Raw genomic sequence first — 27,881 nt, forward strand, 5'->3', positions numbered from 1 at the left:
GGTGTTGTTTTACTCCAAAAATCGATAATCGGAAAAATTTATTATCGTAATTCAAACATCGAGCGACAGGCGGACATCATCGAAAGAAGGTAAATTTTACAGAAAAATAGGCAGCCTTTTTTGAGCCTACCGTGTGCGGCAACCATGATTTTCGGCAACCGGCAATTGCCGAAGTTGCCGAACCCAAAAAATTTCGGCAACCTGCAACTTTCGGTTGCCGAAACTTCCGCAACTTTTCGGCAACCGGCAACCAGGTTTCAAAGTTTTTTTTGTTGTTAAAATTATATATTTGAGCTTTCTGGAAAATAGTATGGTCGTTTTTTTCGTTTACAGTGAAATTTTAGCATTTTCAAGGCTCACTTAATGCTTTTTTCTGAGCTACAAAATGTTTCACATTGATATTGACAGTTGCCGGAGTTGCCGAACTCTAAAAATTTCAGCAACGGGCAACTTTTGATTGCCGAATTTTCGGCAACTTTTCGGAAACCGGCAACTTTCGGTTGCCGGTTGCCGCACAGCCCTGGTGCCTACGCCTCGCTCAAAAATCTAATTTTCAGACATTGAATTGATTCCCGATTTGCATTCGATTTCAATGAGGTCTTTTCTACTTTGTCAATTCCTATTGCTACCATTTCTTCTCCATCATCTCAACGCCCAACCTAATGGTTTGTCAATACACACTTTTTTAATCCTAAAATTTATTCTAATTTCAGACCCTCTAACCGCAGCTGATCCAGGAAAAACTAGTGGAGGAGGTGGAGGTATACATTTTACAATTTGAATTTCAGTTTTACCCGCTATCTCCCCCGCAATTTCCCGTTTTTTTTCGGTGTTGCCCGCTATTTGGCCTCGATTTTCAAGGAGTCCTGGCCTTCCTCATTGAAATTTTCGCGCTCCATTGGCAATCGTCTGCCGGATAACGCGTGGGAAAGTCGTGTACTCCACACGGACAAATAAATTTAGTTTTACAATCGAGCCGCGACGCGACACGCAACGCGCCGTAAATCTACCCCAGATATGGCCGAGCCAAAATGGCCTAGTTCGGCAAACTCTTACATTTCAATTTATGAGGGAAGCCAGAAATCCGTGATTTTGCAATTCTATTTCATTAAATATTCTGAAAATTTATGAACTGTTTGCAGCAGGGGTGTGCGGCAAATTTGCCGAATTTGCCGAGCTCAGCAAATTTTCGGATTTTCCGCACATTCCTGGTTTGCAGTTTAACTAACAAGCTAAATATTACATTGATATTTTCAGATCCCCCTGCTGGAGGCCAACCAACTCCTGGAGACGCTGGAAACCCAAATTCGCAAGCTGGAGATTCTGGAAAGCCCAATCCACCAGCTGGAGATCCTACGAAGCTAAAACCTGGAGGTGGAGGCCCTGCTGGAAAACCTGGTCCAAACGCTGGAGACACTACGAAACCAAATTCGCAGTCTGGGGATCCAAAACCTCGAGGTGGAGACCCTGCTGGAAAGCCCAATCCACCAGCTGGAGATCCTTCGAAGACAAAACCACAAGGTGGAGACCCTGCGAAACCAAAACCACAGACTGGAGGTATAGCTTTTTAAGCTTGTTTTTCTGCAAATCAACATGTCTAAACTTCCAGATCCATATGCCACCAACTCTACGGTGAAACCAGCAACTGCTCCGGTAACTCCAGAGCCAACTGTAAAGAACACAACGGCCGCTGAGCCAACTACAGAAGCACCACCTCCTCCGACTACAAAAGCACCACCTCCTCCAACTACAAAAGCACCACCTCCTCCAACTACAAAAGCACCACCTCCTCCAACTACAAAAGCACCACCTCCTCCAACTACAAATAAGGAGGTGACTACAGTAGCACCAGTACCTAAGCCGGCTCCAGTTACCGGTAGGAAATTATTCAATTCATTGGAACTTTTTAATTTCAGCTTCAATTTTTTTCAGCCCCAGCTCCAAATCCGCCTGCACCTGAAAATACGACTGCAAAAGTGGAGACAACTAAGCCAACAAAAGCTGCGCCGCCTGGTAATATATTTAATTCAAATTTATTTATAAAAATTTCGTTTTACTTTCAGCGCCGACCCCGGTGCCTAACCCGGTGCCGAGCCCGCCTCCGCCTCCTGCAAACACAACTGTAACCGAGGAGAAGACTACAGTACCACCAGCTACAGATGGTAAGGCTTTCGCATGACCTACTCGTGTGCCTATTGCCTTATTAGGTAGGCATGCGGGGGCAGGCATGACCTTTTCTTATTTTCAGAACCAGCACCGAAAACTGTTGCCACAACTGAGAATCCGAAACCAATAGGTAATATATTTAGTGCATCAGTTTTTTATTTTCAAGCCTATTTTTCCAGACAATTCTACTCCCCAAAAACCACCCAATCCACCAGTGCCAATTGTTGAAAATACGACAAAAGCTCCAGGGACTGGCAAAATTGGTTAGTTTTTCCCGCAACATTTTATTATTGAATTTTCTGAATTTCCGAAATTTTGTAGCCAGCAATCACACTGAAGAAGGCCCAAAGGATCTAGGTTCTGGTACTCCAGATGCTCAAGCCCAGAATGGAACAAAGTCAGCGGAACAGTTGAAGGAAGAGGAGATTAAGTGAGATTTTTATTTTCAAGAAGAATTGTAGGCCTCAAAACGCCTGCCTGCCTGGCCTTAAGGCGGGCAGGTTTCAGGTCAGACCCTGAAACCGCGCCTGCCTACCATGGAAGCCCTGATTATTATGGGGACGCAGAAAAATGGTGGAAACGTTGTAAACGCGCTCCACGGAGTTAGGTCTCGTGCGATATTTGGCGGCAAAACTGTAAATTTAAACGTTAGTTTCGCCAATGTTCAAGAATTTTTCCACGGTTTCGTAATATTTTCCAATTGATTTTAATGTTTTTTTTTTGTTGCCAAAATTATGCATAACGGATTTCTGGCTTCCCTCATAAATGGAAGAGTTTTTGCCGAACTAGGCCATTTTGGCTCGGCCATATTTGGGGTAGATTTACGGCGCGTCGCGTGTCGCGTCGCGGCTCGATTGTAAAACTAAATTTATTTGTCCGTGTGGAGTACACGACTTTCCCACGTTGTCCGGCAGGCTATTGTCAACGGAGCGCGAAAAATTCAGTGAGGAAGGCCAGAACCCGGCGAACAAGATAAAACGTATCAAAAATTCCTCAAAATTGCCGGAAATAATTGAAAACGTTTGAATTTCCGATTTCTGCCGCCAAACACCTAACGAGACCCGACTGTGGCCATGGAGCGCGCTTGCATATCACTTTTTTTTTCATAATTTTCCAATTTTTTTCCAGCAAAAAGAAATTCGTTTACGAGTTGTCAGCGTGCTCCGGACTCATCATTGTCAGTGTTGCCGGCTACGTGGCATCGTTCTTGGCACATGATTATGCGAAGCAGATCGTGAAATCCATCAAGCAATCGAATAAGAAGCTCAAGTGAAAACTGAAAACTGATTAAATAAAAAAGTATTGGAAAAATTTCATGTTCACAGGAAGTTATCGGAGGGGGAGGGAGGCTAAGTGTACAGGAAATTGAGCAAAACGAACATTTCTTATAAAAATACAGTATAATATCTCTCTCTCTCTCTCACTGCCCGTAACATGTTCATCGGCAGAAGTTATTTGGGGGGGAGGGGAAAATCGATAAAATGTCACTCTCACTAAAAAGGAAAAGATCAGGAAAAAGAATTTTGGCAATACAATTTTGGAGAGAAAATATATATCGTTGTAATAATTTCGCTACCGTAGTCTCTGTAAACAGTCAAATCTACTCGTCTTTGGGGTTGGGGTCTCGACACGAAAAAAATGAGGTTTTACATAATTTTGGAAGAAGAAGAAAAAAAAAAGAAAAAAAAGGATAAATCATGAAGAAGCAAAAGCAAAACAAAAAAACGCAGAATTATCGTCCAGTCGGTTTTTCTCTAGTAGAATCCACATTTCTGATGAGTTCCGTTTGAGCGACCGCCGAGCTTTCGTCTTGGGAAAATGCGAAGCCGTCTGAAAAAAATTGGGAAATTTAATGAATTTTAGGCCAGCGGTGAGCGGCAAACGATTTTTTTTCCGGCAAATGGGGTAATTTGCCGGATTTGAAAATTTCCGGCAAATCAGCAAATTTGCCGGAATTGAAAATTTCCGGCAAATCAGCAAATTTGCCGGAATTGAAAATTTCCGGCAAATCGACAAATTTGCCGGAATTGAAATTTTCCAGCAAATCTGCAATTTCGCCGGAATTGAAAATTTCCAGGCAAATCGGCAAATTTGCCGGAATCGAAAATTTCCGGCAAATCAGGAAATTTGCCGGAATTGAAAATTTGAGGCAAATCGACAAATTTGCCGGAATTGAAAATTTCCGGCAAAACGGCAATGTGCCGATTTGCCGAATTTGTCGACAAAAAAATTGCCGCACACCCCTGTTTTACGCCAAAAAGGCGTTGCAAAAACCGATAGGTTCCACCGAGATTTGAACTCGGGTCGCAGGATTCAAAGTCCTGAGTGCTAACCGCTACACCATGGAACCGACGGCTAGTGCACACACTTGAGAGTGTACAAGATATTGCGGGTGTTAACAAAAGAGATACTTACATCTCGTCTGTTCAGCAAGTGCTAGTGAAGCTTCTGATGCAGTTCTTGATCGTGTACTTCCAGTGGTACTGCCACGTAGAGATGATGTCAAAAGCCGCATGTTTTCGAGTACGTTTGATGAATAGCTGGAATGAAAATCTATGAGTAAATTGTCGGAAAAGTCGGAAAAAAGCTTAGTGAACTGAAAATATGTGAGCTGCTGTGGGGAGGTATTATTACACAGACGTCTAAAAATTGAGGGCCCGTACATGGTGTCAGGCTGTCTCATTGCGGTTTGATCTACAAAAAATGCGGGAATATTTTTCTTTGCAAAAATTTGTGACGTCAGCACGCTCTTAACCATGCGAAATTAGTCGAAAAGCCTGCGCATTGAATGTAGATCAAGCCGAAATGAGACATTCTGGCTCCACTTGGGCCCGTAAATCGACACCAAGGCTACAGTATCTCGCGCGTGGTGAGACCCTTTATCTTTAGACATCTACGTAATAATAAAGGGAGAAGGTGGTGGTGGTGGTGGACAAACAGACGTACAGACAGACACATTAAGCTGGCCTGATCTGTGTTGGTTACAGACAGGATTACTGTAGGTTACTGTAGCTAATTATGTAGGCTTGAAATTGTGAATTGTTCGCTGGTTTTTAGAAAAATTGAGAGATTTTGATAATAAAATTCACAAAAAAAACCGGGGAAATTTTGCGATTTTTGCCCCGAAAATACGGTACCTAGGGTCTTGACACGATTTTTTAAATGCGAAAAAGGGTCTGCGCCTTTGAAGGCTACAGTAATCCCGAACTTTCGTTTCTGTATAGTTTTTCTCACGATTTATTGAAATTTATGTGTTTTTTGAACAAAAAAAATTCGAAAAATTCCACAAAGTTCGAAATTACAGTACGCTTTAAACGGCGTACAGCCTTTTTGCATTTAACAAAAAACTTGTCGCGTCGAGACCCCGGGTACTGTAATTTTTTTTTCCAAATTAGGCGGCTGACAAGTAATAAAACTACAATTTTCGATATCTTACAGCGGCGGTTTTTCGAAAAACGAAAGGGCTAAAGAATCTAATTACGCTAGGTTACCACGGGCCTGGTGTCAGAGAGTGTCTCATTCCGGCTTAATCTACGTTGATCTACAAAAAATGCGGGAAAAGTTCTCAACTGATTTCGCCGGGTTAAGACCGTGCTGACGTCACATTTTTTTGTTGGAAAAAATTCCCGCATTTTTTGTAGATCAAACCGTGATGGGTCAGACTGGCACCACGTGGGTTACTGTAATTTCCCGGGGGAAACCAACAAGAACGCAAGCAGCTCCGAAATGAAAAGCCAAACACATGCGGAAACCACACAAAATTACCGAAAAATAACAGTAGATTCTTCTGTAGACATAGATTACGGTAGGTGTCAATCGGGGGGAATGTAGAATACGGTAGTAGGTGAAGGGTACTGTAGCTCCAGCGATGATGATTATGATTATGACGAATTGCAGAGAACAATGCAAGAGGATTACTGTAGAATTCGGATAGAATTTCAAAACGTTTGATGATTGATATGCACGTGTTTCAATAGTCGATAGAAAAGTTTGCTTGAGGAGTACTGTAGGATGATTACTGTAGGAGGATTACTGTAGGAGGATTACTGTGTCATAACCTCGTCCCACTACCATCTTCTTCATCATTCACCACAATGCTCGTCACATTGTTATCCTCCGCTATGAACGCGCGATTCGTGTACGAGCTCCGCTCTTTCCGACCACGTGGAATCTTGTATTCCACCTCATGCTCGTCACGTGTACTCCACGTGGACAACTCGGTGCTACCGTAGTCGGGGCTCTTGGCGCGATGATGTTTTCCATTTTTTCCATTCAACTGTGACTTCTCGACGTAGCCATTAGGTGGCGGTGATGTAGCACTTGGATGAGATGCCGCCGTCGTCGACGTCGGCTGAATTCGTTTTCGAAGGCTGAATCGATTGGCGAACACGTGTGCACCGTCTTTTGTCGGTCCTTGATAGGCGGCCCAGGAGCTAAATGGGATTTTTTTTTCTGGCAGGGAATTTCGGACACAATTTTTGATGAAAATTGGAAGGAATCACCTGGACAACAGTCACACACAACACAACAATCAATAACACATCGCTGCTCCACTGCACTCGAAATGGCGGGAAAATATTATTTTTTTAAATTTATGACGTCATAGCGCATTTTTCAATTTAAGCGTCAGTTCTTGTGAAAATTGTAGTGATTTTTGAAATAAATGTCTCGTGTTAATTGACATTATTATAAATTTTTCGAATTTCGGAACAGCACCAAAAATGAAACAATTTGACAAACAATTATTCAAAATGCGCTGTGACGTCACAAATTTTCAAAAAATTGATTTTCCCGCCTTTTCGTGTGCAGTGGAGCTGTGATGGCACTCAACTTGACACCACAACAATCACACAACGATCACAAAAACTTCAAACTTTTGGCGGTAAAAGTGCGAGCGAACTTGGTGAGATATTTTTTTTCATAATTTATTTTTGTATTCTATAGAAATTATTTGGGGCGGGGGGGGGGGGGCACAACGGAGCGCGTTTGCAATAGGTGCTTTAGTAGTTACAGTAGTAACCCATGTGGTAAGACCCAGGAACATAAATTCAAAAGATTCGAGCTGCTCAACCAAAAATATGCACATACACACACATGTCATTCCGATGTAGAACACACACACACACATTCAAACATATTCCGTTATTCCGTTCAGTTATTATTTAATCAAAAAAAAAACAGTCTGGCTGCTGCGCGATGGAGCGCGTTTTCTACTCATTAGAAATATCGGTTGAAATGAGAAATTTCTCTCTCTAGAGAAACACGCTTCACTACATGAAACAACACACTATTCAGAATTTTTTCATTTAATGAAGAAGGAGTAGTGCCGTATTGGGAGAGTATGTTATAAATGAGCGAATATAATTATTAAAAAGTTTGGAAATTGCTCGAAATTGTAAAAATAAAAGAACGGCTCTGATGTATATTTGAATTGCCGCGAAAAGTGCATTTTTCCACCTTCTCATGTTTTCGTAATTTCTCCACGACATATATGTATATATTATCTCTTTTAATAATTAAAGAAATAATATACCGCAGAAAAAACATATATGTACATATATATACAGTACATATAATATAGTACATAATATAGTATATAGTATAATATAATATAGTATATAGTATAATATAATATAGTATATAGTATAATATAATATAGTATATAGTACATATAGTACATATAATATATGTACATATATATAAACATATATATACACGTATATCATTTTTGTATATTTAAAGGTGGTGTAGTCGAATTTTATTTATTGCCTTATTAGACTCGAAATTGTCTGAAAACACCAAATTTCATAATAAAACTGCTTGTAAACTTTTCAGAAAAAAGTTATGACGGCTCAAAAAATGGCCTGAAATTAGTTAAAATCGGAAATTTGACCAACTTATCAATGTCGCAACGGCTGGAATCAATTTGTTTTGAAATCACCGTAAAATTTTAAGTCTACAAGTTGATTACCTTGCGTTTTCAGCTTTATTAAGGTATTTAAAAATCGATGGACGGCGAGATTTTTAGTTTTTTTGAGACAAAACTCGCCGACTTTACTCCATCGACTTGTAAATACGTTAATCAAGTTTAAAACGCAAGGTAATTAACTTGTGTACTCAAAATTTGACGGTGATTTCAAAACAAATTGATTCCAGCCGCTTGACAAGTCAAATTTCCGATTTTAACTAATTTTAGGTCATTTTTTGAGCCGTCATAACTTTTTTTTTGAGAAGTTTTCAAGAAGTTTCATTATGAAATTTGGTGTTTTCAGACAATTTTGAGTCTAACAAAACAATAAAAAAAATTCGACTACACCACCTTTAATTGAAACTCAATAAAACGAGAATATTCCAAATGTTTGAATATTCAATCATTTCCGACTATTTTCTATCATTTTTTCAACAAAATCCCACAACGCGACACTACTTCACTTTTTAAAGACTATAACGTTACGTTACTATATCGATTAAATAATGCAATAACTAATTAATAACTCGTACCTAAACCCATTCGCATACGGCTTTTAACCGTCGTTCAATGGCTACTATTATGGTATGTAGGTGCACGTGTTTTCTGTAATATTTTCAGATGGGGTTTTTTTAAACTTAAAATTGGCCTAGAATTGGCCTAAAATTGGCCTAATTGGCCTAGAAATTCCAGATAAGTGTGCAAAAACTAAAAAAAAAAGGAGTGCCTGTGTCTGTTGTCCAGGTGTCTGTTTTTAAGGGAGAGAAGGAGTTGTTAGAAAGAAAAAAAAATTCTAAATTGGTTAATTTTTAGATTTAGGATTTTTTTTGAAGACAAAAAAAGTTAAAATTGTCTCTTTTTGTCGCAGCAAGTACGCTCCACCGAAATTTTCGATTTTTTGGAAAAAATCCCAATTTTTTGTAGTTAATTTCGGTACAAATCGATAATTTAACAAAAAAATTTTGAATTTTCAAAATTAAATTTATATTGTTATTGATTTAAAAAAAATTTAGTTTTCATAAAATTATCGGAATTTTTTTTTGAATTTTTTTTAATCGAAAAAATTTTTAATCGAAATTTCCTCAATTTTCTCAAATTTTCCGGCAAAACCACCTTTCCCGTGGAGCGAATTTGCATCATTTTTTTTTGCCGAATTTGGTGTGTGTAAATAGAAGCGCAAGCCAACCTGGCTAACCGTTCGAATCCGTTGAACGATGTTGTCCGTTTGTTATACATTACAGCAAGTTCACGTGGTGTTGGCATTGCGATTGTGAAAAGACTGCAAAAATTGAGAGGATTACTGTAGTTTTTTTGGATTTTTTCAAAAATTCAAACTTTCGGCAAAATCGGCTAACCGGCAATTTTTTTAGATGGCAAATTGCCGGAATTGAATATTGCCAGCAAATCGGCAAATTGCCGAACATGACAAGTTTCGGCAAATTCGGCAAATCGAAAAACTTGCCGGAATTGAAAATTCCGGCAAACCGGCAAATTGCCGAAATAGAAAATTTTCGGCGAATTGCCAAATTTGCCGGATTTGAAATTTTCGGCAAATCGGCAAATTGAAGGAATTCAAATTTTCCGGCAAATTGGCGATTTGCCGGAATTCAAATTTTCCGGCAAATTGGCAAATTGCCGGAATTGAAAATTTCCGTCAAATCGGCAAATTGACAAATTTGCCGGAATCGAAAATTTCCGGCAAATCAGCAAATTGCAGGAATTGGAAACTTTCGGCAAATCGGCAAGTTGCAGGAATTGAAAACTTTCGGCAAATCGGCAAATTTGCCGGAATTCAAAATTTCCGGCAAATCGGCAAATTGCCGGAAAATCGACAAATTTGCCGGAATTTAAAATTTTTGACAAATTTGCCGGAATCGAAAACTTCCGGAAAATCAAAAAATTTGCCAAAATTGAAAATTCTCGACAAATTGACAAATTTGCCGGAATTCAAAATTTCCGGCAAATCGGCGAATTGCCGGAAAATCGACAAATTTGCCGGAATTTAAAATTTTTGACAAATTTGCCGGAATCGAAAACTTCCGGAAAATCAAAAAATTTGCCAAAATTGAAAATTCTCGACAAATTGACAAATTTGCCGGAATTGAAATTTTCCGGCAAATTACCTTTTAATAACCAAATCCCATAGCAGCGTGGCAAGTGGAATGAATAAAAGTGCAAGCCAGAACGTATAAGATGACATCATAATTGCAGCCATTCCAGCCATATCTGCACCGATTCCACCAATGTGTGGGAAGACTAGAGAGTATACAATAACGAATACAATCCAAAGGCCAATCGATCCAATACACGCGACTACTACAGGCCATGTCCATGAATCACATTCTAGTAGGGCTTTGAAGCAGACAGTGGCCACCACGAACTGCAAGAAAAATTATATATATATATATATATATATATATATATATATATATATAGATGGTTAAAGTTTTGAGATTTTCCTAGAATTTTCAGTCAAATTTATGGAAAATCGCCTAATTTGTATGTTTTGCAATGTTTAAAACAGCGGATATTTCAGGGTTCAACGATTTTTCGGCAAATTGCCGGAATTGAAAATTTCCGGCAAATCGACAATTTTGCCGGAATAGAAAATTTCCGGCAAATCGACAAGCCAGACAATTAGAATGAATTTTATTCATGCGTACACAGCACAACATATTTGACGCGCAAAATATAACTATATCTCGTAGCGAAAACTACAGTAATCCTTCAAATAAGACTACTGTAGTGTCGATTTACGGGCTCGAATGGATTAAAATCGTTTATCGATCAAACATTGAAATTAGGCTGAAAATCAGAAAATAAAGCGAAGAATCGAAGGAAAATGGAATATCGCTATCGCAATTCGAAAATAAATTAATTTCAAAAAATCAAGAAAAATTAAGCCCGTAAATCGACACAAGCTTTAAAGAATTACTGTAGAGCTTGTGTGTCGATTTACGGGATCTTGATTTTTTTTTGAAATTAATTTATTTTCGAGTTGCGATAGCGATATTCCATTTTCATTCGATTCTTAGCTTTATTTTCTTATTTTCAGCCTAATTTCAATGTTTAATCGATAAATGATTTTAATTCATTCATTCGACACTACAGTAGTCTTATTTGAAGGATTACTGTAGTTTTCGCTACGAGATATAGTTATACTTTGCGCGTCAAATATGTTGCGCGATACGCGATAGTCAGATAAACAAGTTTTGGCGGGAAATTCAAATTTTCTGCGAATATTTTTTGGAGGGAAATTCCAATTTTCTGATACATATTTTTTTGGCGGGAAATTCAAATTTTCTGAGAAATATTTTTTGGCGGGAAATTCAAATTTTCTGAGAAATATTTTTTGGCGGGAAATTCAAATTGTCTGCGAATATTTTTTGGCGGGAAATTCAAATTTTCTGAGAAATATTTTTTTTGCGAAAATTTCAAAAATTGGCCATTTTTAGCGGTTTTTTTCCCTGAAAAATTGACAAACAGTGTTTCAAATAAAATTTTTCGTCGGTTTTTTTTGTTTTTGGCGAAATATTTAATTATTTCCACTTTTTTTCAAAAAAAATTAATATATTCTCCTTTTTTTTTTTTCGCGGCAATTCAAATTTTATTTTTTAAAAATAGGAAAATAATCCTAAAAAATTATCATTACGCCTTTAAATCAATAAAATTTTTAAAAAGTTTTCAATTTGAGCATTTTTACCGTATATGCACAATTTCCGAGCATAAGCCATCCGCCAGTGAGCCCATTATCCCAGACAACTTGATGCTCCATTGTCGCGTAAGTCAAGAAGAACAGCGATAATGAATGCACAATGGCTAGGCCAATCCAAAGTGAGAAATTCTGAAGAAAAAAATTAATTTCAAAAAATTAATACTTTATTACGTTAAAAATTCGACAAAATTATCGTTAGAAAATCTCTTGATTTTTTTTTTTCAAAAAAAAATCTCAAATCAAGTGATTTTCTACAGTTTGGCACTAATTTTTAGGTGAAAAAATAAAACATAGGAAATTTTGTAGGATTTCCATCAATTTCTGAAGAAAACGCGAACCCCGATACTAAATGCTCGATTCTGGAAGCTTGCATACAACGCCGGATACTTCATAATTTGTTCGGCGGGAACTGGATGATCAAACAATCCGAGTACGACTGGTGGCCATGCAGTGAATATTACATTGAACATTCCTGAAGAAACGTTGAATTTTTATGAGCTCGTGTCGCGGTTTGATCTCCGAGAATCGCGGGAATTTAGCAATAACAAAAAAATCCCGCATTTTTGTAGATCAAACCGCCGCGATTGGACATATTTTATTAGATTTTTAATTACCAATAGTCCATCTCTCGAAAATAGTCTGTCCAGACCACGCGGAGAACATGGCAAACCACAGCTCGATGATGTAGAGGCAAATATTTTTGTAGAATGAGTACAGTATCACTTTGACTGAACGATCGTGATTCCATGCGCCATGGACCAGGAGAAGTCTGGAAATTGTATTATAGCAAAACTACTATTACACATGAACACCTAATTCTAAGAATGCGTACTGCACAACATAGTTGACGCGCAAAATAATTTGAAATATCTCGTAGCGAAAGTTACAGTAATCCATTTAAATATGACTACAGTAGCGCTTGTGCCGATTTACGGGCTCGAATCGTTTAAAATCAAAGAATTAATCGATAAAATATTGAAATTAAGTTAAAAATGAGAAAATAATGCAAAAAAAAAACGAAGGAAAAGCGGAATACGGTTGGCATATTTGGCGTCCGGTCGTCCGGTTTTGACCTTACTTTGGAATTTTGAGAATTTTCCGAAGCTAGTTTTTCACGGCTGCTGACAATTTCCGAGTTTAGCCACTCACTATACTTGATCATATACTTTGATAATAAGTGCCCAAACTCGGAAATTGTCAGCCGCCGTGAAAAACTAGCTTCGGAAAATTCTCAAAATTCCAAAGTAAGGTCAAAACCGGACGACCGGACGCCAAATATGCCAGCCGTATTCCGCTTTTCCTTTGTTTTTTTTTTGCATTATTTTCTCATTTTTAGCTTTATTTTATCGATAAATATTTGATTTTAAACGATTCGAGCCGCCCGTAAGCCAACACAAGCGCTACAGTAGTCATTTAAAGAATTACTGTAGTTTTCGCTACGAGATATTTTGCGCGTCAAATATGTTGTGCAGTACGCATTTTCAGAATTTTGTGTTCCCGTGTAAATCTTTAAAACAAAGAAAATGTGTTAGAAACTTTTTCGAATGATTTTTGAGAAAATGTTGATTTTTATAAAATAAAAAAAAATAAAATAAATATTTTTCATAATTATTTGAAGTTTTGCAGACCTAATTGTAAGTTAAACTAATTTTCTTCAAAATCAAAAAAATTGTAAAAAAAATTCGCCGATTTGCCGGAAATTTTCGATTCCGGCAATTTGCCGATTTGCCGGAAATTTTCGATTCCGGCAAATTGCCGATTTGCCGGAAATTTTAAATCCGGCAAATTGCCGATTTGTCAGAAATTATCGATTCCGGCAAATTGTCGATTTTTCGGAAATTTGCAATTCCGGCAACTTGCCGATTTGCCGGAAATTTTCAATTCTGGCAATTTTCCGATTTGCCGGAAATTTGTAACTCCGGCAATTTGCCGATTTGCCGGAAACTTTCAATTCCGGCAATTTGCTGATTTGCCGGAAATTGCGTTTTCCGGCAATTTGCCGATTTCCGGCAAGTTGCCGATTTGCCGGAAATTCTCAATTATGGCAATTTTCCGATTTGCCGGAAATTTGCAATTCCGGCAATTTGCCGATCTGTCGGAAAATTTCAATTCTGGCAATTTGCCGATTTGTCAGAAATTATCGATTCCGGCAATTTGCCGATTTGCCGGGATTGGTGAATTTTCTTTTTGAAAAAGATAATGCTCAAAAAATTAAAAAATCTAAAGAAAAATACATCGATTTTTTTGGAAATATACCAAATTTCATATAAAAAAATTCATTTTTCGATTTTTCGAAAATATAAAAATATTGCTAGAAAACCGAAAACTCGAAGAAAAAATTTTTATATAATTTTTTTCCAATTTTTTCAAACAAACCTCCTCAAAAAATGAAATCTCGGAATAGCATAATCCGAGGCCGAAGCAGCCTGCAGGCCTTCTTCCCCCGAAATTCCAACTCCAACATTCGCCGCCTGAATCATTGCAACATCATTTGCTCCATCACCAATTGCCAACACAACATGCTTCGCCAATTTTCGGACCATTTCAACGACTTCTGCTTTTTGCATCGGGCTCATTCTACAACATACAACTGCATGACATCGCAGAGCAAGATCTCCGAAATGTTTCCGAGCTTCTCCAGTTAGAGCGTGAAGCAGTGATTTTCCATCAATAACCATTGCAAATCCTTTTTCCTGCTTCTCAAGTTCAATTGCTCTCGCCACAAATTGCTCCAATTTCTGATAAGTTTCCTCGTAAGTCGTCTTGTCGACAATCAATAATTCTGTATTTGTATGACATAGAGCACATGAATGAGCAATATTAATTGCAGTTTCACGTTTATCACCAGTTAACATCCATACACGAATATCGGCTGCCATCAGTGCTTGGATCGTTTCGGGAACCCACTGAATATTGGGAAATTGGGAAAAAAAATAACTTTTTAGGTCGATAATTTAGTCAAAAATCGATATTTTCATTTAAAAAATTAATTTTTTTCCATCAAAAATCAATAATTTGGTCAAAATCGATAATTTAGTTATTAAAAGGTCGATAATACATTTTTTTAACAATCGATAATTTGAAAATTGATTTTTTAAAATGTAATTATCTATTTTTGACTAAATTATAGTTTTTTTTTTAAATTGAATTATCGATTTTTGACGAAAAAAATCGATTTTTCAAATGGAATTATTGCTTTTTGATTGAATTATCGATTTTTATGGAATTATCGATTTTCAATTAAATTTATCGATTTTTGACTTGGATATAGCTTCGGGAATCCACTGAACATTTGTTTTTTCATTATTTTGAAAAAAAAAATTATGTCAGATTCAAAGGTGTTCTATTTTTTTTTTTTGAAAATCGACAAATTAAAGTTTTTGGTTTTTCGATTTCTTGATTGAATTAGATGGATGAATCAGTTAGAAATCGATATCTTCATTTAAAAAAAAATTTTTTTCCATCAAAAATCGATAATTTAATTATTAAATGGTGGATAATTCCTTTTTTTTTAACACTCGATAATTTAAACATTGATTTTTAAAAAATGTAATTATCGATTTTTCATGTAATTATCGCTTTTTGATTTAATTATCGATTTTTAAAAACTTAAAATTATATATTTTTGACGAAAAAATGAATTTTTAAATATAATTATCGATTTTTTAAAGATTAAATTATCGATTTTTTTTATTGAATTATCGATTTTTTATGAAATTATCGATTTTTAAATGAAAATATCGATTTTCGACTGATTTATCGATTTTTGACAAAAAGAATCGATTGAAAAAATAAAATTAGAGGTTTTTGATTTAATTATTCATAGTCATTATCGATTTTTTACAAATTTAATTATCGATTTTCGACGAAAAAGTCTATTTTTGACTGATTTATCGATTTTTGAAGAAATTATCGATTTTTGAAGGAAAAAATCATTAATTTTCTAAATGAAATTATCGATTTTCGGCTGAATTATCGATTTTTAAAAATTAGATTATCGATTTTTGACGAAAAACTGATGTTTTAAATGAAATTATCGATTTTTGACTGAATCACTGATTTTTTATTTAATTATCGATTTTTTTCCAAATAGAATTATCGATTTTTGACGAAAAACTGAATTTTTAAATGAGATTATCGATTTTTAAAGTAGGAATTATCGATTTTTGGCTAAATTATCGAATTTTAATTCAATTATAAATGTTTTAAAAATGAAAGTATCGATTATTATTTCCAAATAGAATAATCGATTTTCGACGAAAAAGTCTATTTTTTTTTAGAAATTTTCGACTTTTTAGAGAATAATCGATTTAAAAAAAAAAGAAATTATTGATTTTTTGACGAAAAAATCGATTTAAAAAAATGAGAATACTTTTTTTGACTATCGATTTTCGGCCTAATTATCGATTTTTAATGAATTATCGACTTAAAAAAACTAAATTAACGATTTTTTAAAGATTAAATTATCGATTTTTGATTAAATTATCGATTTTTTATTAAATTATAGATTTTTTACTAAATTATCGATTTTTCACGAATTATCGATTTTTGGCTGAATTATCGATTTTTCTTAAATGAAACCACCGATTTTTGATTTAATTATCGATTTTTAAGAAATTAAAATTATCGATTTTTTAAAAATTGAATTATCGATTTTTAGCGAAAAAAATGAATTTTAAAACGATTTTTGACTAAATTACCGATTTTTTATTTAATTATCGTCTTTTGAAAATTTAAATTATCGATTTTTGAATCAAATTTTTTAATGAATTTCTTGAATTTTACAGGGGGGTTTCCATCATTTTCCAACCTCCTGAAGCTTATCCTCAATCGCAGTTGCTCCAACCAAAATCATATTCCTTTCAAGCTTCTCCGCCGCATCAGCGAGCAGCTTAGCACGATTATCAATTGCCAAAATGGCTTTTTTGTACTCCGGAGCCCACTGTGAATACTCTTGCTCCGTGAGATGTCTCATCGAAAAACAAAGTGTACGATATCCAAAAGATGCATAATCTTCAAGATGCTCCGTACAATACTCGACAGCTTCTTCTTGCTCTTTTCCGTGCTCCAACCGTTCAAAGATTACTGTATCGGCGCCTTTTGTGTATAGTTTGATGTCTCCTCCAGCACCATCTCGAACTATCACACTCATTCGTTTTCGATCCGATGTGAAATCGATAACGTCGAGAATTTCGATGGTCTCGTCTTCACCAAACACGTTACAAATCACTTTTTGTGGCTGTCTTGTGTGAAATGATACAGATTGAGACGCGGCTCCACGGACTAAAGCGGCTTCATCTGGACTACTTGATTGATAGATTAGCTGACCATCCTTGTTCTCGGGAACAACTGAAAATATCGAATTTTTACTTAGAAAATTGAATTTAAAGTCGATTTTTTGGTGTTTATAATAATAATTTTCTCAAAAAATGGTCTATTAAATTTCGCACGTATATTCCGGGAATTTGCCGGTTTGCCGGAAATTTTCAAATCCGGCATTTTACCCCAAATTGTGATCCGAAATCCGGAAAATATGTCTAATTGATTCCAAATTTTCCAACAAAAAAAAGCTGATTTCCGTTTTTCAACTCCTCCATTTTTGTCGTTTTTTGATCAATTTTTGTTTTTGAAAATGTGTTTTTTTTAAAGGTTAATGAAACATTTTATTATCAAAAAAAAAATATTTAATTTTTTAAAAAACGTTGACTTTGACAGGTTCTATATGAGGGATGGGCGGCAAACGATTTTTTTTTCCGCAATTCGGCAAAATTGCCGGAATTGAAAATTTCCGGCAAATCGGAAAATTGCCGGAATTGAAAATTTCCGGCAAATCGGCAAAATTGGCGGAATTGAAAATTTCCAAAATTGCCGGAATTGAAAATTTCCGGCAAATCGGAAAATTGCCGGAATTGAAAATTTCCGGCAAATCGTCAAAATTGGCGGAATTGAAAATTTCCGGCAAATCGGCAAAATTGGCGGAATTGAAAATTTCCAAAACTTTTTTTTAAATTTTAATAAAAATTTAAATTAATTTTCATAATTAAGAGTACCGAAATCTGATACCGAATATCTATGTGAAAAATCAAAAAAAAAGAATTTCAAAAAAAACAATACAGTGTTTCCCCATATTCATGTATGTAGAAAAATGTTTTTAAAAAACGCACGCATGGTTTTTGAATTTTTTGACATTTTTCTACATTGTGTAGAAAAATGTCGAAAAATGCAAAAAAAAACATGCGTTATTCAAACATTTTTCTACATACATGAATAGAGGAAAAACTGTATAAAAATACTTTTTTTTTGCATTTTTCGTTATCATATATATATACGTATTCGCGATATATATATATACCCATAAAAATTCAGAGGGAATTTGAATTTTTTTGTTGCAAAATTGGAAAAAAAATCATTTTCAGTATTATATTCTCAAAACCAGTACCAGTATGACAAACAGCCATCATTTTCAACACTTCCAGAATACTCGTCGAATGTTCATCTCCTTGACGATAATCTTCAATTAAACTTGCATCTGCAAACTCATCATCCTCATTATTTCCATAATTTCTAGATCCAATTGATAGTCGTTTAAACTTCATCACATTCCGTGTAAGAGTGCCCGTTTTATCCGACATTATAAACTTGACTTGTCCCAGTTCTTCATTTAAATTCGATGTTCTAGCGATGGCACACGAATCACTATTCACATCGTACATTTCGATATCGTTGTTGATGTAGATTGCCTGGAAATTTTGGAATTTTTCGTGATTTTTTCAGGGAAAATCGGGAAAATCGATAAATATTAAAAAAAATATTTAGAAATTAACCATAAAATTTGATTTTTTTTCAAAAATCAATTTTTTTGAATTTAATAAGTTTACGCCTCATTTTGTGAGCCAACAATTTTTTTTCGATTTTTTTTTGAATCGAAAAGTCGATAATTTTTCGATTTCCCAGATTTTTTTTGAAACTAAATTTTGTTCAGAAAACAGAAAAAAACTAGGCAGCCATTTTTTTTTGTCTACAACTTTGGCAATTTGCCTGATATATTCAATTCCAGCAATTTGGCGGAAAATTTCAATTCCGGCAATTCGCCGATTTGCCGGAAATATTCAATTACGGCAATGTGCCGGTTTGCCGGAAAATTTCAATTACGGCAATTCGCCGGTTTGCCGGAAATGTTCGATTTCGACAATTGCCGTTTTATCCGGCAATTTTGGCAAATCAGCCATTTGCCGGTTTGCCGATTTGGCGGAAATTTAAATTCTGGCAACTTGCCGACTTGCCGCGAAAAATCGCAAAAGAAAAACGGTAAAATCGTGATTTTTCAATTTTGGCTAAATTCCCAGAACTCCTCGACCAATCAGCGTGCTCGACCTCCGCCCACTCCATCTGATTGGTTCAAAAGTGGGCGGAGCGAATCGCTGATTGGTCGGGGAATTCTTTTTCTCATTTTAGGTGAATATTCAGCCAAATCGCGCAAGATTTCTCCGTTTTGAGACTATTTTTAATTTTTGTTTAAATGCTGCGAAATTTCAAAATAATCTACCTGGAAGAATCGAACAACTTCCAGTGTGACTTGCAGTGAAATCGGAATCAAATTGTTGTAGAGAATGAAGAACGTGAGTACACCCCACAGGAATGAGCCTTTTGGATCGTGTTCTGCAAATTTTGGATTTTTTTTTGGAATTTTTTCCATTAGATTTTGTTGTTTTTTGCTGGAGAAAATCGAAAAAAAAAACTGAATTTTTTTTAAATTATCGATTTTTTTAAAAGTTGAATTTTTGAGAAATTCCTGAAACTTTGAAATTCGAGATTTTTAAAAAAGATTTTTTGGAAATAGATTTTTTCCAGGAAATTTTAAAAAAATTCTGAATAAATATTTCAGCAGATTTTTTCTTTTTTTTTGTTGAAAAATTTCGAAAATCGAGAAAAAACTATAGGGAAAAGAGCGAAAATTGTGGATTTTTTGAAAAGAAAATTTGAAAAATTTAAACATATTCGCGATTTTTCTTGGTTTTTTGTAAGAAAAATATAATTTTAGCTTTTTTTAGCCGGAAATTTTTAATCATAGAATTAAAAAAAAAACTATACTTCGAAATTTGTCGGTTTTTTCAAATTTAATGAAATTGTGATTTTTCTAGATTTTTTTTTCAAAAAATTTCACCGAAATTTTCTCGAATTTTTATTTAAAAAAATCGATAAAAAAATGGAAAATTTCCTTTTTTCCAGTAAACTCCCAACCAACTCACCAAGAAAAGACAAATACCAAGCCTGTGGAATATTATTTCCCCTCCAAATTTCCGATCCAGTAGCGGATATTAGCGCGAGTGCGACTAGAACGAAAAAGAGGAAAATAATTCGATAATTCGTCTGTACATCGATTGTTCCACTTTTCAGCGGAGCTCTTTTCGAGTTCATGAGCAGCTTTGAGTCGTGTCCAGTGTAGATGACGGCACCAAATATCCATGCAGTGTTTTTTAATCGGGCACCTGTGTGTGGAAATCAATTTTTAGGGGACACTGCAACTTTTTCCTCACGAGGGACGAGGAAAAGTGGTTTCTAGGCCATGGCCGAGGGGCCGACAAGTTTCAGCGGCCATTTATCTTGCTTTGTTTTCCGCCTGTTTTCTTTCGTTTTTCATCGATTTTTTTCGTTTTGTCTTATTAAAACTGATAAATAAATACTTTTTGCAAATGCTAAAACAATTTCCAAGTAAAAAAATTATGTATTCAGTGGGCAAGCAGCGGTGAAAGTGGGCATTGTAATATGATGGATTACGGGAATACAAAACCTAAAATTTTTCTGAAACATGATACATATGATGCTTAGATGCTGAAATTACCTGATTTTCATAACGAGACCGCTGAAAAAGTTTTGAGGTTTTCAAAATTCAACTTTTTGTGCGAAATTCTCGACTTTTTCACCAAAAAAGTTGAATTTTGGAAACCTCAAAACTTTTTCAGTGGTCTCGTTATGAAAATCAGGTAGTCTCAGCATTTAAGCAGCATATGTATCATGTTTCAGAAAAAGTTTAGGTTTTGTATTCCCGTAATCCATCATATTACAATGCCCACTTTCACCGCTGCTTGCCCACTGAATACATAATTTTTTTACTTGGAAATTGTTTTAGCATCTGCAAAAAATATTTATTTATCAGTTTTATTAAGAAAAAACGAAAAAAATCAGTGAAAAACGAAAGAAAACAGGCGGAAAACAAAGCAAGATAATTGGCCGCTGAAACTTGTCGGCCCCTCGGCCATGGCCTAGAAACCACTTTTCCTCGTCCCTCGTGAGGAAAAAGTTGCAGTGGTGGTGTGGAGTTGCAATTTTTGAATAACTTTTGCTTTTTCCCAAAAATTTTGATCCAATTTTAACGTTTTTTTTTCCCGCAAAATTCACCTTTTTTCTGGAAATGTATGCTTTTTGCAATTTTTTTTTTTTTTTGTTCGATTTTTTTTTTCTTTTTTTTTTTTTTTTCGATTTTTTCGATTTTTTTCGATTTTTTTTACATTTTTGGGTAAATCTTGGCGTTTTCTTTTTCGAAATTTGAGCTTTAAAATTGCAAAATTTAGCCCTTTTTCTGAAATTATTAGCTTTTTTCTTGGAAATTTATACTTTTTTGTTCGGAATTCAGACTTTTTTCATTAAATTTTGGCTTTCACAATTTTTTTTTGAAATTCGAAAATTTTAACATTTTCCGATAAATTTAGTTTTTTAATTGCAATTTTGCCTTTTTTGTGTAAATTTTGGTTTTTTTTCTTGAAATTTTAGCTTTAAAACTGCAAAATTTAGCCGTTTTTTTCTTTTTCTTTTTGTAGTTTTTTTCAATTTAGCCGTTTTCTTTCTGAAATTATTACCTTTTTTCTGGAAATTTATACTTTTTTCATTAAATTTAAGTTTTTACAATTTTTTTTTGAAATTCGAACATTTCGACTTTTCCTCAAAAATTCCTCAGAGATGTGGTCTTTTTTTACGAATTTTTGGAATTTTTTACAGATATTGTTGTAGAAAAATTGTGCCGTTTTTTCTCGAAATTTATCGAATTTTCGGCTTTCTTACTAGGAAATTGACTTTTTTGCCTGCTTCCCCCCCCCCCCCTCCCCGAATTTTTGAGCTTTTTAAACGAAATTTTCAGCATTAAAATAATTTTTTTCACCTCTCAAAAGCAGCTGATCAATACCGAAATGTCTGGCAACTCCATTAATTTCAATATTTCCATTAAATTCATTAACATGTCGTGATGGTGGTTCACAAGTGATTTCAGACTCGAATTGGCTCAATTTTTCCGGAGAAGTCATTGTTGAAGTGATATCCAGCGCTTGTTTGATTTTTAAATTCGTTTCTCCGTCTAAATTCGATGTTTCAATATATGCCATTCCTTGTTGTTCTGATGATGCCAATAGAAGTAGATCAGCAGGGAATAGGCTGTCATTGTCAATTCGGATGAAGTCACCGACGCTTACCTGTGCAAAATTTGGATGGAATAATTTTGTTTCGGACGTGAAATTTATCTTTTTTGTTCGAAAAAAATAGTTTTTATTGGGTTTTATTGAAAAAAATTTTTTTTTAGTTCAAAAATAAGAAATATAAAATTTTTGGGTTTTTTTGAACCAAAAACAATTTTTTTAAAATTTTTTCAAAAATAAGAAATACAAAATTTTTGGGTTTTTCGGAGAAAAAAAAATAGTTTTTATTGGGTTTTATTGAAAAAAAATTTTTTTTTAGTTTTTTCAAAAATAAGAAATATAAAATTTTTGGGATTTTTCGGAAAAAATTTTTTTTTTGGTTTTTTGCAGCAAAAAACCATTTTTTTTTGTCGAAAATTTGAATTCCTGGTTTCTTTTTTTTTTGCATTTTTGGGACTAAAAAACCAAAAAGACTCAATATTCTCTAGCAAATTGTGGGGTTTAAAGGTTTTTTTTTTAATATTTAAATTCGACTTTTTTTTGAATTTTCAAATTTTTTTGGTCCTGGCCATGCTGGTGACAGCTGAATTTTTGAAAAAATGGTTTCGACAGTTTTAATTTAGTTTTTTTTTCCGGCAAACGGCAAATACGGCAATTTGCCGGAATTGAAAATTTCCGGCAAGCGTCAAAGTCGGCAAATTAGGCAAACCGGCAATTTGCCGAATTTGCCCGAAACACGGTGATTGCCGAAAATTTTACGGTAAAATTGATATCCGGTAAACAGCAAACAGACAAATTGCCGAAATCGAAAATTACAGGAAAATCGGTTATTTGCCGGAATTGAAAATTTCTGGCAAATCGGTAATTTGCAGGAATTGAAAATTTTCGGCAAATCGGCAATTTGCCGAAATTCAAAATTTCCGGCAAATCGGTAATTTGCCGGAATTGAAAATTTCCGGAAATTTTGGCAAACCGGTGATTTTTGATAATTTTTAAAAATTCCGAGTTATCTTCAAGCTCAAAATCTTTTTGATTTTTTGTAATGAATTTTTTTTTGAAATTTTTTTGCCAATTTTCAATTTCCAATTTATTTTCAATGTATTTTTCTTCTTCTTCTCAATCTCACATCTTTCCACTGTTTCTCAATCCAATGTCCATCGACAAGAATTTCGACAGAAAATGCGTTAACTTTATTATCACTTCGCCGTCTTTTCACATCTTCGAATATTTCTTTTAGTGCAGAAACTGATAAAATTATCAGAAATGGGACGGCTGTCGTGTATCTTCCAGTCGGGCTAACGTCGGGAATTTGCTGAAAAAAAGGAAAAATTTAAATAAATTAAAGGCGGACTACACTCTGTGTGGGGAAATTGCTTTAAAACACGCCTATGGTACCACAATGACCGAATATCATGATTAAAAAATTTAAAAAAAATTTCTAAATTTTATATGATTTTTTTGAAAATTGAAAAAATCTCAGTTTTTGCCTAATTCCTATTTGAATTACCGCCAATTGGATTTGTTCGGTGGAGCGCGCTTGCCCGTTATTAAATTCATTTATTTTATTTTTTGTTATTTTCCATCGATTTTTAATGTTTTCGGTGTATTTTTGCTTGAAATTTAGAGAAAAAGTCAAAATAAATGCAAATTTTCGATTAAAAAGTACGCTGACAGGCGTAAATCAGTGAAATTAATGAATTCAGGTTCGAAATCGTTTAAAATCGTTACTTTGTCATTTTTACGCCTGCCAGCCTGCTTTTTAATCGAAAATTTGCATTTATTTTGACTTTTTCTCTAAAATTCAAGCAAAAATGCAACGAAAACATTAAAAATCGATGGAAAATAACAAAAAATGAAATAAATAAATTTAAAAACGTGCAAGTGCGCTCCATCGAACAAATCCAATTGGCGGTAATTCAAATATGAATTAGGTGAAAACTGAGATTTTTTCAATTTTCAAAAAATCATATAATATCTAGAAAATTTTTTTGAATTTTTTTATCATGATATTCGGTCATTGTGGTACCATAGGCATGATTTAAAGCAATTTCCCAACTGGCGATACTCCACCTTAAAAAAAAAGAAAAAAATTTCGCACTACAAAAAAACGAAAAAAAATCGCAAAATTTGGCTGAATTCCCTCCAAAATGAGTGCTGCGACCAATCAGCGACTTGCTCTGCCCACATTTCAACCAATCAGCGTCATTCGACTCCTGATTGGTCCAAAAGTGGGCGGAGCCAGTTGCTGATTGGTCGCAGTCCTCAATTTGCAGAGAAATTAGCAAAAATCTCGATTTTTTTCGGTTTTCTCTCGTAAAAGCGAGCAAAATCTCCATTTAAAACCAAAAATTAACCTGAAGAAGGGCGATTGCTAGGAAAAATATATTATTGTAACGCCGGAACTGTTCATACAAAAATCTGGGAAGAAATGAGAATCCATTGTACTTGCAAGTGCTGAAAAAATCAATTTTTTACAGAAAATGACTGAAATTCCAGTAAAAAACCTTATTCTATTACTGCAAAATCGTTGAGCATGCTGGTGGTGGGGATCTCTGACTTTGCCTGAAAAAAAATTATTTAAAAAAAAACCAAATTTTCGGTTATTTCGTCAAAAAAATGCTGAAATTTCACAAAAAAAAGCGAAAATCCAGCTTTTAAACCGGCGTGAGAACTGCGACCAATCAGCGACTCGCTCCGCCCACTTTTCAACCAATCAGATGAAGTGGGCGGAGTTCGAGGACGCTGATTGGTCGGGGAGTTCTCAAAGATGAGCTTTTCGTTTTTTTTGCGCATTTTTTAATGATTTATCAGAACTTCAGATATTCTTGGGCTTTTTTAAGCCTATTTTTGGCCCTTTTTAAGCCTATTTTCGGGCCTTTTTAAGCCTATTTTTGGGCCTTACCAAGATGGATATGTCGATTATTATCTCTTGCCTCTGTGGGCATTATGCTCCAAAAAGTGTTTGACCTCGACTTCTTTGCTATCGATTTTTTGTTGAATTATCTGGAAAAAATTAGTTTTTTTTTTGAAAAAGAGCATTTTATTTGAATTTTTAAGCAATTTTTCGTGGGTAATTCAGTTTTTTTAGGGAAAAAGTAGAAAAAATCCAGGAAAATCAATAAATTCAGCCAGAAAAGGCGAAAATATCGAAAATTTCAGTTAATTTCGTGGGAATTCAAAAATTATTAAAACTATTTATTAAAAACTATATTAATTTATTAAAAGTTATTAAAATAAATAAATTAAATAAATTAATAACTTTTAATAAATTAATAAAATTTGTAATAAATAGTTTAAATAATTTTTGAATTCCCGCGAAAATGAATGTTTCGATATTTTCGTCTTTTCTGGCTGAATTTATTGATTTTTCTGGGGTTTTTCTACTTTTTCCGTTGAAAAAAACCGAATAAACCGCGAGAAAATCGATGAAACTCCAAAATTGGGCTTATTTATGATTTTTTTTCGGCGAAAAAATGTCTGAAAATTTGATTTTTCCTGAATTTTACGATTTGAAACACAAACTTTCAATTTCTGAGGCATTTTCCATCGATTTTCGAAGTTTCAGCGAATGTTCTTTTTTCTTCGCGGAAACTCAAGAAAAAAGTTGTTTTTTCGCAAAATTGGAAAAAAAATCCTTTAAATCTCTAATTTTTATGGTTTTTTTTTCTAAAATTCAACGAAAAATGGTGTGATTTGTGTGATTTACAAATAAACTTTGAAACTAAATAAATATTAAAAAAATATAAAAACCCACGAAAAATCAAACAAATTATCGATTTTCGGTCATAGAATGACGAGGAGCCTGCAGGAAAATCCAATTTTTTTGTTGGAAATTAATTAATTAATATAATATTTATTTAAATAAACAAAAAAAAAAGGTGAAAAAAAACGTAGCAAACACGGAAATAAGTTCACCCCCAAAAAGCAAATAATGTTCGTGTCAACTTCCTTGGGGAGGCGAGAGAGCAAGAAGGTGTGAGACGCAGAGAAAAACACTGGTTTTCCGTTAAAAAAGAGTACATGGCCTTGAAAAAGTGATTCATATATGTTGTATTTTAATTTATTTTTCCATATTGTTCAATTTTTTGAACAAGAATAAAATAAACATGGAAGAAGAAGAACCTCGGCACGTCACGGAAGCATGGAAATAGTGTGTGAACAGAAGAGAGTGCAGGGAGAAAGCATGGAGCCTCTTTTTTGTTTAGAATTTTTTTTGTTTGAAAATATCGATTTTTATTTTGGTTGGGCTTATGTGCCCAGGCTTGGGCTTGGCTTAGACCTAGCTTAAGCTAATAATTCTTAGGCTATTTTAAGGTTCTGAATAGGTGTAACTGTGGAAAACGAGCTGAAATTCGGGCTTTTTCAACTTTAAATGTAACGACCGAAGATAACTGAAAAATTTCTAAAAATGTGTTTCTAAATATATTTGAATTTTTCACAATTTTGCAAACTAATTAGGTCCCGACAAATTTTTGGATAAATCGGTTTTCCGGCAAATTTAACTGAAAATTTAAAAAAATTTAAATTTTTTTTCTCTTGTATGAATACGTCATAAATATTTACTAATTAAATATTGATGTATCCCTGATAAGAAGAGAAGAAGAGAAAAGACACACTGGAAATGAAAACATTTTCGACGAACTTTGATCATTTGCCAAATTTTCTGTCTTTTTTTTTTAGAACAATTCGATATTTAAAGGCTTATTCATACAATGGCTTATTATGAAGTCGCAGAAAAAACGGGACTTTTTTCTACGTTTCCATAATAAATCATCGTATGAATACAGCTTCAGACCCGCTTTTACGTATAAACCCAAAGTGTGCTGAAGTTAAAAAAATTCGTAATGAAATTTCTCAAAAAACTCTTCAAAAATTTTTTATGAAGGTTAAAAATTTCGAAAAAATTACGCTGATTTTAGCTAAAATCTCTAATTTTTCCCATTTTTCCGTGTCGAATCTGGCCGAAGGTTGACTTTATCTGGAATTATCATCCTTTATTGCAAATTTTGGTAGTTTATCTCATTTAATTTCGTCGATTTAGGTACATTCAGGTAACTAAAAATCAATTGGTTACCTACCGTCTTTAAATACCTTAATCAACGAAATTAAATGAGATAAACTACCAAAATATGCAATAAAGGATGATAATTTCAAAAAAGTCAACTGCGGACAGATGTCTGGCGGAAAAGTGGCCAAAATTCGAGATATATATGCTAAAATCAGTGTAATTTTTTTCGAAATTTTGAAGCGGAATAAAAATTTGAACCATTTTTTGAGCAGTTTCATTACGAATATCGTTCATTTCAGCATATTTTGGGTGTATTCGCAGAACTTTCCGAATTCTTTAAACTTTTCAGACAAATCAAGCTCTAGGCAATAGCCCTGGGGGAAAGGCCTACATAATAGTGGAAATAAACCCAAATTCACGTGGTGTCAGGGGCAGTCCCATAACGGTATGATCTACAAAAAATGCGGGAATTTTTCGAAAACTCTGTATCTCAATTTCCGCATTTATTTTAGATCATGCCGTTATGGGACAGTCTGACACCACCACTGCAACTTTTTCCTCACGAGGGACGAGGAAAAGTGGTTTCTAGGCCATGGCCGAGGGGCCGACAAGTTTCAG

The 27,881-nt window shown here is 34.6% G+C and overlaps 2 protein-coding genes and 2 non-coding genes across 6 annotated transcripts; 2 read left to right on the forward strand and 2 right to left on the reverse strand.

Annotated features, from left to right (window-relative positions):
- Y49E10.10 (Proteoglycan 4) lies at nt 1-3,479 on the forward strand. The gene is made up of 11 exons (NM_001379951.2): nt 1-89; nt 558-665; nt 714-761; nt 1,258-1,557; nt 1,610-1,876; nt 1,933-2,013; nt 2,064-2,162; nt 2,249-2,296; nt 2,346-2,429; nt 2,488-2,596; nt 3,295-3,479. Exons 2-11 carry the CDS (start codon nt 593-595, stop codon nt 3,437-3,439), a joined length of 1,254 nt encoding a protein of 417 aa, NP_001366931.1. The 5' UTR covers nt 1-89; nt 558-592; the 3' UTR covers nt 3,440-3,479.
- Nucleotides 3,437-26,254, reverse strand: tat-1 (Phospholipid-transporting ATPase tat-1; the record flags this gene model as incomplete). Of its 3 annotated transcripts, NM_001268236.3 has the most annotated exons (19): nt 3,437-3,996; nt 4,582-4,706; nt 5,932-6,599; nt 9,321-9,413; nt 10,258-10,514; nt 11,838-11,978; nt 12,188-12,321; nt 12,464-12,618; nt 14,226-14,755; nt 16,660-17,198; nt 18,289-18,589; nt 19,396-19,508; nt 20,099-20,338; nt 22,006-22,312; nt 23,382-23,567; nt 24,610-24,709; nt 24,760-24,817; nt 25,158-25,258; nt 26,010-26,106. In NM_001268236.3, 16 exons carry the CDS (start codon nt 25,198-25,200, stop codon nt 6,218-6,220), a joined length of 3,579 nt encoding a protein of 1,192 aa, NP_001255165.1. The 3 variants fall into 3 exon arrangements, with proteins under 3 accessions (NP_001255165.1, NP_001022894.1, NP_001367088.1); NM_001027723.3 differs by lacking the exon at nt 5,932-6,599 and having other exon boundaries at nt 26,010-26,254; NM_001379952.2 differs by lacking the exons at nt 3,437-3,996; nt 4,582-4,706; nt 5,932-6,599; nt 26,010-26,106 and adding an exon at nt 8,668-8,740 and having other exon boundaries at nt 25,158-25,200.
- Y49E10.32 lies at nt 4,433-4,522 on the forward strand. Its single transcript, NR_052801.1, has one exon. It is a non-coding gene; the product is annotated as an Unclassified non-coding RNA Y49E10.32 (non-coding RNA).
- Nucleotides 4,445-4,516, reverse strand: Y49E10.t1. The gene has a single exon. It is a non-coding gene; the product is annotated as a tRNA-Gln (tRNA).
- Nucleotides 26,255-27,881: the final 1,627 nt, after the last annotated feature.

The sequence above is a fragment of the Caenorhabditis elegans genome, chromosome III (genome assembly GCF_000002985.6).
Source record: "Caenorhabditis elegans chromosome III".
NCBI classification, from domain to species: domain Eukaryota; kingdom Metazoa; phylum Nematoda; class Chromadorea; order Rhabditida; family Rhabditidae; genus Caenorhabditis; species Caenorhabditis elegans.